Raw genomic sequence first — 17,949 nt, 5'->3', positions numbered from 1 at the left:
TTGCTGTTGTTATGAGTGTGTGTTGCACTCTATACGTTTTATCAGTTCATTACACTTTGAACCAGAGAAAGTGTGTTGAAGCTGATAGATTTGCTCTGAATAACATGTTTCTCATGCTGCATAGAACGTGTGTGTTGTCCTTTTCTCATTATTATCCGTTTGTCATATCTAATGTTCTCCAAGCAAAATGAAGAATTATTTGGCAGAGCCGCGTCATCAAGCAGCTCGACATGAAATCCCTTCAGCCCCATCTTTAGCTGAGCACTTTTTAAGTTCAGAGGGCACAAATAACTCTAACAGATATGGCTTGGGATCAAAAACATCCTGCAGGGATAGACTTTAGATTTAGAGTAGTGAAAATAATTTATACACTTCATTTTCATTTGGGGATTTTTTTTTTCCAACTGCAAAGTAACTTTTTGGATAAGCTCCAAACTCTGTGCTAAATAACTGCAACATCTATAAATAATTGTAGTTCTAATTTAAAACCAAAGCTTGACCTTACTACTGAGGAAATGTTTTCCAGTGGTGAAGATGTGCGACTGTGAAATATCAGTTCCTACCAAAGCGTATTGCAGGTACTGAAGAGTTGTCAGCTTTCTGTCTTTGTTGTGTTCTTGTAGATTTCCTCTCTGTGAAGCCTGACCCTTTGTTTGGTTTGGGTGTAAGCTACAGTGTGATGGCTAACTTTGTGCTCGGTAGCTTTTTGTCGGTTAGGCTTCCTGGTTGTCACCCTTGGTGGTCCTCACCTGCTCTCACATTGTTTGGACACCATTAACCACTGACCACCTGGTATCAGGCTTAAGGCTTTGTCGCTTTTTTTCCCATGACAATGGGAAGATGCTGCAGTATCTTATTATTATTATTGTTATTGTTGTTATAATCAGTCATTTCCAGCCACTTAAAGAACAGTCTTCACGATTCTTTTATTTCATTTTTTTCAATGAAAATACTTTAAACTCGCATTTCATCGACGGGTCTGAACGAGTCTGTGATGCTTTGTTTGACTATGGATTGAAGGTCTTTGGTATTTGCCATTTGCCAGTGCCTCTTTCCTAGCTGGACTTTTTTTCCCCCTAAGGTATAATTTCCCAAGAACTTTAGGTGGTTCCCTTTTTCAGCGTACACATAATAAAATTTTGCGGTCATTGTGCTCCACATTCGTCAGAAGTTTTACCATCAGCGTTAAAGCAGTGTGGCCTTTACCTTCATTCTGTTTCCTATGAATTTCTGCATTTGTAATTCTTCTTTCCCAGGAAAGGAACTTGAGGTTTGATTATGTTTGTCGAGTACACATGGGGATGATTCTTTCTTTGTTGACACTAACCTCAGCTTCATTGTCTGTTGCCTTACCACAGTGTCGTAAATCCCAGAAAGTCAGTACATCTCTTTTCTAACAATGGCTTCAATTATGTAAAATTTGTGCCAGTTTTGATGGTGGTGTTTTTTTTTCTCTTGTCTGCGTGTCATCAAAGCAAAAATGAAGAAACAAATAGAGAGGCAGTTTTTAGTAGTTTGGTGGAGGTGTCGGTCTGGAAAATGATTTTGTCACTCTGAATGTGAACAGCGTGGATTTATAGGTGTGTAGTTGAGATCAGGATGAAGATGGGTGTGGTCTGACCCAGGTACTGAAGACCGATGTGATAACATGGTATTAAGTAACAAGTTATTGTGGATCAGAATGTCTCCAGTTATTGTAGGTGATAAGACGATTACAGTTGTTTTCAAAAATCTCCTGACATGAGAAATGAGGCTTGAAGAGATGATTGATTCAGAAAAGACAATTGTTCCCATAAATGAAGGCCTTTTGGATCCACATGTATATTACAGATGTATATATTTGTTTCATGTTCTGAAAATCCAAAGAGACTTTGGTTTCTGTTTCAAAAGGTAACTTCCCTTTTCTGTTTTAAAACCCAAATTCAAAATATTCACGTCAATTCCAATTCTCTTCACTGATCCGTTCCACTCTCGGGGGCATTTACGTCAGAGGAATGAACAGACACGGTCACGTGGTGAAGAACAACCCTTTACTTTGTGGAGGTCTCCACTCACATCGACATTAACGTGATCTACAAGGAGATTTACCATCACACCCAGCAGTAACACACATCGACGACATTTACAGGTGGAAATGAAACGAAAATGGGACATCTCATAAGGTGCTTCATAATATGCAACAGGAATGTTATGAAAAATGTCCACATAACCTACAGAAACACCAATGCTGCATCTACATATATATTCATAACATAATATAAAACAATCTACACAAAAATATAGCAAATATTTACAGAACGGACTATGTACAACATCCAAAACAGGCTTAAAGATGAAGAGCAATGTGTGTGTGTACGTATGTATATATACATACGTACACACACACACACACTGTAAATTATAGATTTGTGCTAGATGAATGTACATGCGGAGTCTGTGGTGAAATGTACAGGTGTGATAAAGGTGAAAATCACGAATTAGCCATTTGCAGTAACTGTTCTTTGAACTGCTGCGAGTGGTGTGAGAGATCGGTGACTCTGTCCACCATCTCCTGGATGGCGGCTGTGTTCGGGTAGTTCAGGGCGGCCGTTTTAGTCGCAGCCACCACCGTCTTTAACAAGTCACACAGCACGTTGCTGGAGTTCATCACCCTGTTCGCTACCTCGGGGGCCGAGGCCTGCCGGGACAGAGTGTCTCCGATGAAGACCAGTTTGTGGGCGCTGAGGATGACGAATTTGCTGTGTGCCACGAAGATGCGGGGAGGCTGCCCGGCGCTGACGCAGCCGAAGAAGGCGTCGACGGCGCTGAGGAGTGTGACAAAGTGCTGCTCACACTGCTCTGAGTAGAAGCTGAGCAGCTGGCGGTCCCGAGCGCACACTTGAGCGGAGGTGGACAGAGGGGAGGAAGAGTCCGACGGGGAGGCCGAGGTCACACCCGAGTGCTGGTGTGACGACCACTGCGAGATGTCGTTCTCCACGGGTTTGATCACTTCCTGCTCCAGCTTCTTGAACTGATTGATCTGTGAGGAGTGACAGGATTTAGCTCTTCTCTTCTTTGTAACTGTGAGTCGTTTAATCAGTCAGAAGAACATTAGATGGCTGAATGATACATTTCTCAAGCAGATATAAAGATCTGCTGGTTTTACACTTGAAGATTTGCTGCTTGTTTCTTGAAAATGGGCTATTTCCAGTTATAGCATGTGACTACAAACTTCTTTTCAGTGTAGTGTCAGATCAAAGTATTCTATATAATTATTATTCAAAATGAATAATTAAGAAAAAAGAAAAAAAAAAACCACACACATTGGAAAATGAGGGCCTTTAACATAAATCATGTTTTGTGAATAAGAGGATGAAAAAGGCTCCAGCAGCCGTGTGCACCTGATGTGGTAAATGAATGCGTTAACATTTAAAGGATCATGTCCAAGGAAACAGAAAGCCTCACCTGTTCCTGGCCCAGCTGGACTGGACTCTGCTTAATTATGTTTTCTTTCTCCAACAGCTCCTTCTGCTGACGCTCAAAGTCCTCTTTGCCCTGCAGAGGAAGATGCTAACGTGAGAAAAGGTAGTCAACCCTGGCTCGACGAGCTTCATGACTTGGACAACAATCCCAATGAAGCAGTAAAAGTCGGCCATGAGCCTTTAAAACTCGCTGAGCTGCAGCTCTACCTTCTATTAATAAAAAAAAAAGTGATCCTATGAGTTAGAGTAGAAAATGTTTTGACAAAATAGAGACAACTCACAGCATTTACCTGCAAATGTACGTAATCGTAGTCCTCCATCCAGCTCTTCACGCACTTCTCACTGTTGTTCATGTTGTCTTTGTCCTGGCTGGAGGACACGGGGAAGGGCTTGGTCTGCTCCCCGTAGCTGTCGTTATCTGAAGAGGGGGAGGTGAGCGGGTGGATCATGTTCTCGTCAGGTGTGCTCCCGTTAGAGAAAGACCCGTCCATGTGCGTCCGCCTGAACAGCAGCTCGGCGTTGCTGCCTATCGTGGAGGCCAGCTGCTTGGCGTCGTCGGGGACGGTCCTGGAGACCATGACGAAGCGGTCCAGGTCGTCCGTCTTGTTGTGGTGCTTTCCGGAGGAGGCCAAGGCGTTCAGAGCCCAGCTGCAGTTCTCCAGCACTTGGTAGATCTGCAGGAGGATCTGCTGGGAGTCCTCCAGGCGCCCCAGCTGCCGCCTCATCTTGCTGTGCAGGCTGGAGTCTGATAGCGACGTGGCGTTCACTGTGGCCCCTCGACCAAACACGATGAAGTCCCCCAGGGCTGCCCGGACCCTGTCCAGCACCGTGCGGACGTCGTTAGCGTGACGCTCCATGAAGGGAAAAGTCCTCCAGTGGGGGGAAGCCGCCATTGAATGCAAAGCCCAGACCGAAGCCTCCACGGCCTGCTGCATTCGGTGCAGCCTCTGGACGGCAGCATCCACATCCAGAGCCAGGCGGCCCTCAGTGCTGGAGCCCGTGGAGGACGAGGAGGTGGACATGCTGCTGCGGGTGCTGCCGGTGCTGGAGAAAGACAGACGGTTCACGCCGTCCGTCACGTCTCCCACCGCTCGGGCATCCTGAGCGGGGATGTCGTAGATGCCTTTGCTTCCGTCTCTGTCGGCGGGCGAGTTTCTGTGCTGGGAGGGCTGTTTGCACCGGGGGATATCGTATATGTCCCTCTGAGACCCGGCCCCCGAGTGAAGGGCAGGCGGAGGCACATCGTAGATGCCTTCGTTGCCGTTCGTGTTCGGGTGTTGGTGATGGGCGGCGGGCTCCACGTTAGGCGGGAAATCATAATGTGACTGAGGGCTCTGTGCGGACTTGGTGAGGACGGGCGGCGGTACGTCGTAGATTCCCTCCTGCTTGTGTTTGAGAGGCTGCGGGAAATCGTAGTTTCCCTCTTGGAGGGCGGGGTTGGTCCTGCAGGGAGGCACTGCGTAGACCTGTGGGAGAGGACAATCATTACATTCATTTTCAGAGAAAAGTCAGAACCGTTCAGCACAGTAAGTGTGTTCATGTTATTTATTAATCAAAATCTGCCACACACACGCTTCCTTCTTTCCTAGAAGACAGTTCAAGCCTCTTAAAATCATCGTTTTTAGTTTCTGGCTAACATCAACAGACCATCAGGAACATGACGTACTTTAAACGTACATGCTCTGTAGTAACCTGGTTACTGCAAACCTGTGTATACATCCAACAGTAATCTGATCCCCTCTGCTGCCCCGGCCTTATTTTAGTTTTCTTATTTTAACTGAGGCCACAGCAGAGCTGCTCCTATCAGTCAATACGCTTGCAGAGGGTACTTTGTCTTAGTTTGACATTGGGTGGAATTATTTCATTGTTACATCTATTAATATCTATCTGTAGTATCGCTAATATCCCTTTCCATCAACGCTCTCTTTTGCCTGCAGTCTTTTGTCATATGCATGTGTAAGTTGAGATATTTCCATGAAATAAATAACTATCTGATAGAATCATCTTACCCATAATTACAGAAAGCAGTTTCCTTGTTTACATGACAGTGAAAAAAATCAGCTTCCTGGAAACAGACTTAAGTGTGAGTATGCAAATGAACAAAATGTGGGTTTTTGCCGGATACGGTTTGTGCAGCAGTGCTGCAGTTAGAGAGTGAGGAAGTGAAACAGCTTCTGTCTTTGTGCAGATGGTGGTGTGTTTGAAACCAAAAACGATATGCTTTGTATTCTTTCCTCTAACGGAGCATCGCAGTGTGTGTCCTGATATACATGGCTCAAAGCATGATGGGAAAAAGGTAGCCTGTAAGTGATTTCCATCAGCCTTGAAATGCACTCTTTACAGCTAGACAGGCCTGCCCCAAGCTGTAATTAGGAACGACGCAAATAACAGGTCCCAGCATATTTCAGGTTATTACAAACAAACTGATGGCTCTCTGCCTGGTCGGGCCTGGAAGTCTGGTGAAATCTTAGAGGCTCTGGAAAGAGAAGAGTTATGTCCTTGACTTCTTTTCTTTTTCCCCTAAAGCTAAAGAGTTCAGACAGAGAACCATACTCTTGGAGTTTTGGTTAAACTCTACTGGCAGGCAAAGCTCTCATTTAGAGGAGCCGCAAGAATGTCATAAATATGACATTTGACGTATTATTCATTTATTGCAGACAAATAAAGAGAAATACTAGGAACTATATCAATAAACATAAAATACCATTTTCCGGACATAAGTGGCTACCGCTTCCTTGATTCGACTTTACATTTCTGAATGATGTGCGCTTTAATTGTGGTTAAGGATCCACGAGCTGCTGAAATCTTCTCTTACCCCTTGTGAAGTGGGAGGGACGTCATAGACACCTTGTGTCCTGTGGTCCATTTGGGACGGGGGCACATCGTACACTCCCTGATTCCTGGCGGCGGCGTGCTGACCTGGGAACATCTGACTGGGTGGAACATCGTACACCTGAAACATCGGGAGGAGGTATATTTGTTTTTTGTCACTTAAAACAAAATGTTTCTAGCGACGCATTATATGTTATAAATATCAGCAATCAGCTTCTGATTTATACGTCAGTTATGGAAGTACGTTGTCATTAATCTGCAGTTGTTCGTCCATGCTGATGAATGCAAATGCAACATTCACTGTGTCTTAGCTCTAGGAGGTGGTCTCTATCCCCTCCTCATGTCATGCTTCGTTAATCAGAAAATACGGTTGTGAATCAGAATATGACATGCAGCTGGACGGATGGTAAATGCTTGTTTGCTGTCCCACCAACAGCCCGCTGCTTACTGCTCACTGCACGACCAGTGTGATTACAAAACTCAGCTAAGACTCAAAAAACGTGAATGAATGAAAGCTTTTAGATGTCTGACAGAAAGAAAAAGTCCTGCGTAGAGTTGTTAAGATTTAACAGGGTTGAGTCCCGCTGATGTGCTGTTGGCTCTGTGGGACATGAGACACTCACCCCCTGTGATCTACTGGGTGGGACGTCATAGAGGTCCTGCTGATTGTGTTGGCCTGGGCTGTAGGTGTAAGACTGTCCCACTCTGGTCGGGGTCACCACCTGTCCAATCACAGCAGGGGGGTGGGGAGAGACAAACAATTAGATCTACTGTCAAATAATAGTAAAAAAAAACCCCAAAAAAAACCAACAACACATGGAGAGCAGCAGTGCTGACTTCTTTCTTTCTGTCTCTGCCTTGTTTTGCCTGTTTCCCATTTCCCATCCTCAAATGACCCGGAGACAGACAGTGATTACAGGGCAGGCAGATATTTTCTGAGACAGACCAACATCCTCCATGTTTCAGGATATTTGTGCAGAACCCAGGAAACCGAGTGATAAACAGAAACCTGGAGCTGCAGGGTCAGCAGCCTGAAAAACATCCCCAGCGGATCATCCTGTTTATCAGAGGGCTTAACGCTTCAGCTCCCCCTGTTCTGGTCCAACCTGGGACCGCTTTCTGTCAGGTCCGTTTTCATAGACCTCGAAGGACTTCTGTTGTTGTACTGGCTGGACTGTGAGTCATTGGTACACAGTGGCACAGACAGTGCGATTATTGCTTGGAAATAACAAAACACTTATTTCTGACATCACCTACATTACGTTTGTGACATTTTTTTTTTTTTTTTTCCAGATTTCATCCCTCCCCTTGTTTTACCATCAGTGTTAATCAGTCCCTCCACACCTCCTAATCCCAGCATTTCCATTCCCCAGTGCTTTCTTATGGCCCCTAAAAGCAAAGCTGCAGACCTCCTCGCTGCGTCAGACAGACAGAGGAATGCTGGGAATGTCCTTCCCCCGGCCCAGCACTCCTCTCCTGCCCCCACGTACCACTGTTGCTGCAGTGGAACCAGCAGGGTTCATTAACAGGGCTCGAAAATAGGAACCATACGCATGGCTTCCTGGCAGAGGAGAAAGTCCCCGGAGACGTATAAGACTTTAGTCCTGGTATCCAGTCATGAGTCGCCATACAGCCCAGTTAATATCCTAATACCACCTCTTGTACTGTGGACACATTTATCGGAGCGTGAGCAGCAGGAGCCGTGACCTCGGCCAACTCTGAATGGGATTAATATTTCTTGAGGGGGAAGGAGAAGAGGAAGAGGTTTGTAAAAGAGATTTATGAAAAAAAAAAAAAAAAAAAGGTAACAAAGGTGGAGGAGGAGGGGGAGGGGGGTGAGGTGGTGAGGAAGGAGCGGAAAATGAGAGTACGTCGCCTAGTATGGAAAGGAATGCCATTCATCTGAGCTGGAGTCTGACTAACAGTAGTCCATATGGTTCCCATAAATCCAATCTGAACAAGCACGGGATGATTTAAGTTGTTCATTGTTGGCATTCCTGTCTGTGCATACATCATCCCTATAGGGGCTGTGGGGTCAGAGCTGAAACATACACTGGGGCCTTTAAACGCACCAACGCAAGATCTGAAATAAACCAGCAGAGGGGGGGGGGGATTCAGGATTTTCAAGGTGTACAGGCAACATTTTTAGTTACTATGAAAAGAGGATGTAAGAAATATTTCCAACATTTCGATAGAATCAGATTTCCTGTTCTTCAGTAGCTGAGGGACTAAAATTCAAATTTATTAAACCTAAATGTGTTGAATCTACTATTAGCTGCTCCTGTTTCCAATGCACTCACTGAATTAATCTAAAACTTAATGTGTCTCAGAACCTTAAGTGCCTCCATGTTGGTTCCCCCTGCAGTGTCATTAGCATGGACCGGGTGCTGCATTACTGACTTTTACTCATTTGGTTTTAATTGTTTGCAAAGTGAAAATGTGTTGTGAATTAAAAGGAGGCTGCTGAATCTTTCCAGAGCTTGTAACCTGACACGGCATGCAGGGAGCTCGTCTAACAACAAAGTGATGCTCGGTAAAAGGTCACTCCGACCCGGCTGCTTTCCCTGCGGGTTTAGCCTGTGTGCTGGCGAAAAAGGAAGGAGGTGTCTGGGTTCAGATGCCCCACACAGATGGCGGCGGGGTTTCTGTCAAAGACCTTGGTGACCTTTTCCACAGGTACGTGTCACTGCTTCGAGCAGAACTCCTGCCATCAGCGGCTCCTCTCAGCTCCTGCCAGATGCACACTGCTCATTTATTTCCCATCTCCGACCGCTGTTTACCCAGCAGGCTGTTGCTCTGAAGCCCGTTCGGCGCTGCCATAATTGCTGCTGGGTAAATATTTACCTCATCCGATGAGATTGGCGCTTGCATGGCGGCAGTGGCGAGTCCTTTTTAGAGGGCGATGACATCATGAAGAGCTGGGGCGACTGAACAAACATTTGCTGCCACTCAGGTGATGGGCTCTTAGCATTCCTTCATGGCGGCGGCAGAGCAAACTAAAGAGGGATCAGGTTTAAACGAGTGCCCTGAGGAGCCAAATAGGTGCCTTGTTAACGCTCCTACGTGTTACAGTGAGTGAATCATGGCTCATTCAGCAATACCGTGTTTACTTAGCATCCTGGCAGGCTCAGCTTTGGCAGGTAAGGCTTCTCAGCTTTTCTTCAGAGCGCTGTCGTCATAATGTCAACAACTGCCTCATGAGGTTGTTGTATATTGTTATATTTTATGCACCGTTGAGTGGTACAACATATAATCTGTGCTGTGGCTCGTGGAGATAATTCAGCCTCCTGAATCAAATTATGACAATATGATCTTATCCCTGCTGTCGTCTTTGAATACAGGTAAGACCGATGTGTTTGTCATTTTGTCCATTTCCATCAAATTGAACCGGTTAAGTAGTAAATTTTTTTTATTCTTTTCCTTGATTTTCTTACACATTAAACTGAATCACCAACTTTAAAAAAAAAAACTTGGACTCTGGGAAATTGTGATGGCTGTATTTATAATATTCAGCCAACCCCCCCTCCAAAAAAAAAAAAAAAATACTGAATTAAATATATAATGAAAATGATAATTAGTTGCAGCTGTATATCAAAGTGGAGCACAGTTGATTGACATTTTCTAAAGTTTTCCATATTATGATATGAGGCCAGATGGAAAAATCAAAGGAGAAACCAGAATAAATATGAGCAAATTCAGATTCTTCCATACACACGATGGTTTGAAAAGTATGAAAATTGTGCAAATCCTATAGTTTGGCCTTTGCACTCACCACATTTCTACCCAACTAAATGTCAGCAGGAGGTTTTGGAAACATGCTCTCTCCACCGCTGTCATTAAAACACCAAAATGAGGGAATATCTCTGGGGATATCTGGTGTTTAATCCCTCCAGCAGAGTCTCTAACGTGACGAATATTTGCCAATTGAAGCTGTTAATGGAGGCCTCAGCACTTTACAGTCGACTGTATGTTGGTTTCTGCTGTATCATTATATTTTCCGCCATGCTGTCCAGCCCTGGCACGGTTCATTTCTGCATGACTACCTGTGGGACATTATGGCTCCTCTGTGTGGCAACATTTCACAGGAAATCATCATGTCACACCTTTTCATTGGTTCACCTCAACTGCTTCCCCCCGGTTAATGGCCTGCTGACACGAATCAACAACACTAACGAGGCTTTTCATTGGCGTTCAGTTCATAAAAGATGGTGACAGTGATGCTGAGCTCTATAGAATTTCCTCCATCCATCTCTTCCTTTACACCTATTCATCTCCTGCCTTGTGCTCTTATCCACCTATCTGGACGACTCTGTCAGCACAGGGTAACCAAAGGACGCAGGAAAGAGAACAACACATCAGAGCCATCAGCTGCAGCAAACTAACCATGCTATCAGCCCCATGATAGGCAACAGTGGCATTTTGTATAAAACTGCATCTCCTAAATGTAGGTTTGCTGAATCACCGCCCAAAACGTCTCTTACAGTGTTGTGGGACATTTTCCTCGCTCCTCAGAACTGCTCGATAATGTTCCCCTCCATCGCTTGGAGCGGCACCAGTCTATTAAAGTGCCAAACTAATTAATGCAGGTAATTAAGTCTTGAATCCTGCGAGGCCTTCAGCCGTCTCCATAACACGTCCAAGTGGCTAAACCTAAACAGACAGGCGGCTTAATGAGGAGCATTAAAAGAGAGCACACTGATTTTAGCACTTAAGGATCATCGGTGATCCTCTCGGCTTCTTAATCTGCCCGATGTGATTATCTGAAGAAAAGTCGTTTAAAACGATGTGTCTAACATTTGGTGTTTAGACTCTAAGAAAAACAATATCATGGCACAATCCTCCGGGGAAAAAGGAGGTAATGAAATGAAAAATATTTTGACCGCCCCAGCATCCAAAACCTTAACGAAGAACAAAAATAATAGTCAGTGGCTGCGTGAACGCAACGCTTTGAACTAAACGCGGGTGCTGGCACAGCAAATTCACCATCTGATTCTGAATATGTGACTTCATAAGAAACAACAATGGTGTGATCAGGTGCCAGTTGATCGCCAAAGCTATTTCAAAGAATCCCGAAAGCCGGAACCAAATTCAATGGCAATCTCTCAGATATTTATTGGCATATTTCAGTGAAACCCACAAATGTCAACCATCTGTTGGCACCAGAGGAAAAGTCAATGGCTCACCAAAGTCAGAAAGATTCATCTGCTGGAAAAACCATGAACATCTGCACAAAGCTTTTATTGCAATCCGTCCAATAATTGCCGAGATGTTTCAGCCTGGATGAAAGTGGCGGACTAACTGGCGCTGCCATCCGTAGAGCTGCCGGTGCAGGCCAAAATGCCAAAAAATTCACTTGCTTTGGCTTTCAAAAGTACATTTTTCATGGTTTTCTTGGTTCTTTTCTTATATGAAACTGAATCCCTTTGGGTTGTACGCAGTTGGTTGGATTAAAAAAAAAAAAAAAAAAAAAAAAAAAAGAGCCCTCAGCAGGACAGCTAAAAATGCTAACTCTCAGCAAAGCATTTCCTGTCCTCTGTCCTCATACCGCTCTTATTTTATTACATCCTCTTCTTTGAACCTTCATGAGGAGAAAGTTCTTTCTCCTCTGCACACTGCAGAGCAGACGACTTTTGCTACAGCTGATTTATGACCTTGCCCCTGCGGTCAAATCTTACGGGCCGGTGATTCATCACGACTGCGACAATGGCGGGCAGACAAGAATTTGAAGGAGCCGGCCTGCTCCAGGAAGAAATAACTCACTTATCTGGTGCCGAGATCGTTGTGTGCATGATTAGACAGAGAAAATATGGCTGAGCCAAACAAACAAGCCATTCATTACACACAACCTTGTTCCTTTCAAATGGGTTTTTATCAAGGTAGATGGCACACCCGCGTAACCCATAAACAGTTATCAGAGCACGTCTTTCAGCTGTGTGAGAGTTTATTAATCCTTTTGTTGCCCCCCACCTCTTTATGGGACCAAAGAGCAGATTGGATCTATGGGTATGACACAGTTAACAGAGGAAGTACCCATAAAAGGCACAGACTTCATGAAAGCAGGAAGTGCAGAATGAAAAGCTCGCCTGGTAGGAGTAGATAAGATGCTCGGCGGAGATCTTTGAACTCTGAACCCAGCCCATCTTTGAACCTCAGTGACCTCAGTGTCTGAGTCAGAGGGGGGAGGCACAGAGGAAACGGGAACACTGGGGAGAAATGGACGGAGTGAAACAGGCACACCTTTCAGAGGAACTGAAGAACTGAAGAGAAGCAGGCCGAGATGAAAAACAGGCCTTGCGAACGCGCAAAGATAAAAGACGCCACGAGGCCTATCCTGGCCTCCATGTGTTGAGTCTCTGTGTGGCCGAGAACTCCAGGCATGTGTCCCACACGGTCCCGGCTCAGAGGCCTTAAAGTCGTGTGGGGTTTGGGGGGGGCAACTGTGTCGTTCCCGAGAGGGTCACCCAAGGACAAGGCCACAGCATCGAACCAAAAGCCAGCGGGGAAGAGCCAAACCTCAGTGTGCCTTTATATACCCGAGGCCCACACCACATGAAGAGAAAATAACCAGTCGCCAATCTGGATTTGCACTGTGGGGTTGGCATGCACACCCAAGGACGCATTCTGCAGGATGTGTGTAGCAGACAGGAGTGCATGCATGACTCAACACACATGGGGGAGGACATACAGGCTGCTATCTCTGTGAGGAGAGGCTGCTCTTGACAGCAAGAAAATGGCAGTTTTAGTTCAGCTCCATTAACTTATAGCACGTTAGCGCAAGTTGACGTGTCATCCATACGTTTCTCACGAAGAAAAGCTCCCATAGACAAGACTTAAAACACATATTTTTACAGTTGGAAATACAAAACAAAAAAAAAAAAATACTCCAATCTCTAGCATTTTCTATGAGTAAATCTGTTCTTCCAAAAAACAAACAAGATTTTTCTGAAATTTCAGTTAAAAGAGGAATGTGTTGAGGTCAACAGTGCCGTGATTCACAAATATGAATTACAGACCTGTCATAGTCATCCATTAAGTGTTGGAAGAGATTTTAAACATGTCAACTTCAACGTTTGGGTATGAAGCCAATCGTGGTATTTTGGACAGTTGTGTGCCATATTCACCATAAACTTCAATTGTTGAGCAATAATTACAGGGACTTTGAGTTTTTGAACTCTGCTCGCCTGAAATAACTACTTCCACGACCAACAATAGTCCCCCTGAAAAACATTTTTGCATTTTTACTACAGAAAATTCAATTTGGCTATAAAAGGGCCGATTGCGGCCACAAAGGCTGGTGGTGCGTTTCTGGAAAACAACAGTCGACAGTTCGCTGACACACGGACGTGCACACTCGCTGCCGTGAATGCAACAGCACACAGCTAAAATCTTTCTGTTTAATAGACAGGAACAACTGCGGAAAATTGCACCGCCTTGATAACCACAGATTGGAGGGAAAATTAAATGTCCAAGATTTAATTTCATCTCTCCAATCACATGATTACAGCTCAAAAGGTACTCTCATTAGAAACACATTTCATTTTCCATGTTATCACCAAAGCCTTTTTAATACCACTCCTCAGCTAAAGCCTGGAGGCCTGCTAACGGAAAAGAGATGTGCTGGTTGACATGGCTGATGTGTGCAGATGCATCACTGTACCAGTGCTCAGGTTGATTGACGGCCCCCACCCTTCCCCGGCCCCCCGGCTCTGACTGACTTTATCACACTCCCTCCTGTGCACTGAACCACACAAAGCCCGCTAAGCTCCCAGCGCCTGCTGCCTATTTACCTACTAAAATGCACACCTTAGCTGATTTCTATGATGGCTGGAGCTGATTTATAAGGAAAAAAAAAAAAAAAAAAACACCCTTTGGGTATCAAAAGCTCATCCACCATATAATTACTATCCGCCTCCTGAAGGGATGATCTGGTCTGAGGTGCTGCAACCGGTTGAGCAGAATAAACGTGAAGATTTCCCTCATGCATCAGCCTGCACCTGCACATGACTTCCATTTAAATGGAGTTTTCAATGGAAGCTTAGGAAGCTTTTGGGGAAAAAGAAAATGACGACCTGATGGAGAAATAAAGAAAATGTTTGAAACAGTAAACCGGCTTAGAAGAGCCATTATCAAAACAATATTTTTTAATATAGGCCACAATACGCTAATGTAGCTAACGATCTTAGCAGACATCAGTTGATTATAAGTCAGATTAATGTGACAACAATGTGATAATAACTACTGTAGCTAACATTAGCACAGAGAGCTATGAGATCCGCTGGTAGTGGCTAAAGCTAAAGCTATCATTAGCCACTGCTTATTTTACATCTAGCTGCTTGTGTTACTCCCACAAGCAGAAAAGACTCAGTAGTGTCAGTTATAAAGCAAAATATAGCTTTATTTACCTTAACAGCTAACATCAGCTAACATCCAGTTGCTCATGATATATACTTATATTAGCTCGCGGTAAGTTCTCAAACTTTCTCTTTGCACAGTTGATTCGTCTTCCTCTGTTTTGTGGATAAGTACACGTACAATAAATACTATGATTTATCAAGACTGACTGGTCGAGGCTGCAAACCGCTCGTCCTTCATTGCTATTATGGGCCTTATTTTCCGGGGCGGTCTGAGAGCCTTTGACTGATGTAGACAATAAACCGAGCGATACGAGGGATGCATTGCTCTGAGAATTGTACATAAAGTAATACTGTAAATAACCAAGCCAAGTGCAACGGGTTAGTCAGCGACTCTGTGCGGCATTTAAAAACAGAATATAAACAACTTTCAGGCAGCTGGGCTCCACCAAAATCCAAAAAACAGCTCTGTGCTGTTTGCTTTTCCACGAGTTGTTCCCACATTCGCTGCCCTTCTGTGGCTTAGACTGGCTCTGCTACACACAATGTGCCAATATACAAGTAATATGGGAGCCCTGCACAAAAAAAACACTACCCTTCTCTGTGGTGAACGCCAGGACAGGCACACCCTGTCCTCCTTTCACATCACAGACCCACAATCTCTCCGTCCCTCTCTGATTTCTGTGTGTGCAATCACGCCGATGAGAGTCATGGCAGTCTGCAGGATAGCAGGTCACAGCGTTGATGCATAAATTAACGTCGTATCATGTCTAATACACATCCTCGCCAGCGCAAGGACGCACCCGCCAGAGTAGACGTTAAATTTAAATTAAATCCTCTGAACCCAAAGAACTGTTTTCCAGAGAGATCAGGGAACAAACCAGCTTCCATTTTCTGTCTCTCTGTAAACCCACTACACACTATTTGGCCTTCTTACCCTCGAATTAGAATTTTTATTCCGAGTTTCTGTGATGTAGTTTTTAAACTTTATCATATTACTGCAGGAATGTGTTAAGTGCAATAAAAGAGTCGAGTACTGTTGATTAATTGTCATTCACGCTGCAAAAATGTTTGTCCCTGCAGCCTTCAAACGCGAGGGTTTGCTGATTTTCTGTTTTATCTCACTGTAAACAGAATATTTTTTTGGTTAGTTGCTTGGGTTCGGCTTTATTGGTCAGACATAGCACCCAACTGAAAGATGTCACAGTGAGCTGCTGCAGCTTTCTTTTTCTTTTTTTTTTTCCCCCTCGAATTGAGTAAATCTGAGATACACAATCATGGGCCGCTGACGTTTAACACTCCACAGCTGGAGTCCAATCAGCAGGCGGTGTCACTAACAGGTCTCCTCTCTGCCTTTAAAGAGTAAGTGAAACCAGCAGGTGCAGCATTTGGTTTGATGTTAGAGCGTCAACTCTCTCTGTTTCTCACCTTGCTCGGTGTGTTGTCAGCAGCTAGAGTACTCCTCGGTGGGACTTGGTAGACATCCTGTGCAGGAGGAACCTGGTACAGGCCCTGAGACCCCGAGCCGGCCTTCTGCTGGTAGCTCTGCGCAGGAGACTGCGCAGCCGCGGCGGCGGCTGGCGACTGAGCGTCGAACATGGGTCCTATCAGCAGTTTCAGCCGGTTGCCAGGGGCGATGCCTTGGCGGCCATGCAGGGAGCAGAGCCACCATCCCTCCAGACCGCCTGTGTTCTGCTCGATGACAGTCAGAATGTCCCCTTTCCGGAAGGCCAGCTCCTCTGGAGACTCCGGCACGTTGTCGTACAAAGCTTTGGCCATTAGGTTCTGTGGTGAGAAAGAGCAAATGTTCTTTGTATTTATCTCTGTGTGTAGTTAGAAAAACAGAATTAAAGAGTTTATGAGTTTATGAGTTTTCACTTGTGTTCCAGTCTTCAAGCTAACTGGTGTCTAAATCCACCATCACATTAACAACAGACAGAAACCACGTTTCCCCCACATGATCACTTATTTGCCTTTCATCTGTGGCATTTCTGGCGATCGACATGCAGGAGGACTTCCCTGCTCTTTAAATTACCATGCAGGATTAGCATTAGCCTGCAGTTCCACACCAGATGTCTTTCAAACCAAATCTGAACTTGATGGGATTTACTCAGCTTGAGCTCTGCTCCAGGGCACAGTTATCTAAAGGGCCAGTGAGGGCGGAGGGATAATGACTCAAAACCGCAGATTTTGGAGATTGGAAAAGCCCCAGAGCGTGCCACTTCTGTGTCTGAGCGAGCCATTTAAGACTAATTGCTTCAGTGAATGCATCAATCTTTTACCGTTAGCCTTGATTCATCCAGGGAAGGAGTTAACTGAGCATGGACACACATTTTCAGCAGCTTGATGTGAACACAACTTGAACTCCTGGTAGCTGCCCGGCACGTTGGCGGCGTGCAAATACATGCAATCAGAAAATAAGCGCCTTGCTCAACGGCAACTTAAAACTGGGTGCTGCAGGAGAGGAGACTGTTTGTTTATGTTTCATTTCTTCCTGCAGCACCAGAGCCCAAAGACGGTGAAGAACACTAACACTCCTGGGTTTTTTGTTTTTTTTTTTACAGTTATTGCCTCTTACTTTTATAAAGAAACTGTTAGAAAAAACTTTTGCCGGTGTCCGTTTCCTCTAAATACGTTGTCACTTCACTTGTGTTCTGTGCTCCAGATGAAGTTAAAAATACACAACAGGATTTCAGCTTCACTGCGTCTGGTTTTTAATCTTCATACTCTCTCATCTTTCAGGATTGCCTGTCGGATTAAACTCACTTATATAATGAGCTGAGTAGAAGATGAAATTGAATTTCTGATCGGATGCCACAGTACATGCACCTTTGGATCAGGAAAAAACATTTTTATAGACTGAGGATTATCAGAAACATGTTAAGAAAAAAAAAAAAGCCAAATATATCAGCACAGAAACAGAGCTTTTGAGAGGTGAAGTCAGTTGGTTTCACTTATCCTTCTAAGAGCTTTTTGATTATTGGTGCCTATTATCACCGCCCCATCATTCAATAGCTCACTGTGGGAATCAGGAAGCCCACTTTTGGTTTGAGGTTTTCTTGAACCTTCCTTGGCCTTCCTCTTTCTCACCCAGCCTGACTCAAACGGTTCCCATGTGAACCTCTCCATGGGTAACATCGTTATCTCCCACTGCGGGCCTGGCCTCCCTGGCTATTGTTCGAATACACTGTCAGGGCCATTAGCCAGAAAACAGCCGTCGCACTATCACAACCCCTCCCACCAACGTCAACCCAAAGAGACTGGACCTGGAAGTTCATTTGCTCAGGGTGTCCACGAGGAAACAA

At 44.8% G+C, this 17,949-nt stretch overlaps 1 protein-coding gene across 2 annotated transcripts in view; it reads right to left on the bottom strand.

Moving 5' to 3' along the window:
* Positions 1–2,016: 2,016 nt before the first annotated feature.
* Positions 2,017–17,949, bottom strand: part of nedd9 (neural precursor cell expressed, developmentally down-regulated 9) — a 29,913-nt gene continuing 13,980 nt past the window's right edge. For both annotated transcript variants that reach the window (XM_029514663.1, XM_029514662.1), the window contains exons 2-7: positions 16,073–16,429; positions 6,917–7,015; positions 6,277–6,414; positions 3,752–4,927; positions 3,445–3,534; positions 2,017–3,019 (exon numbers count right to left, since the gene is read on the bottom strand). In XM_029514663.1, coding sequence (XP_029370523.1) covers positions 2,471–3,019; positions 3,445–3,534; positions 3,752–4,927; positions 6,277–6,414; positions 6,917–7,015; positions 16,073–16,423 — 2,403 coding nt within the window. In that variant the 5' untranslated portion in view covers positions 16,424–16,429 and the 3' untranslated portion in view covers positions 2,017–2,470. The remainder of the gene's footprint in view (positions 3,020–3,444; positions 3,535–3,751; positions 4,928–6,276; positions 6,415–6,916; positions 7,016–16,072; positions 16,430–17,949) is intronic.

Source organism: Echeneis naucrates, chromosome 11, assembly GCF_900963305.1.
Source record: "Echeneis naucrates chromosome 11, fEcheNa1.1, whole genome shotgun sequence".
NCBI lineage: Eukaryota > Metazoa > Chordata > Actinopteri > Carangiformes > Echeneidae > Echeneis > Echeneis naucrates.
This window is presented reverse-complemented; position numbering and strand designations above follow the sequence as displayed.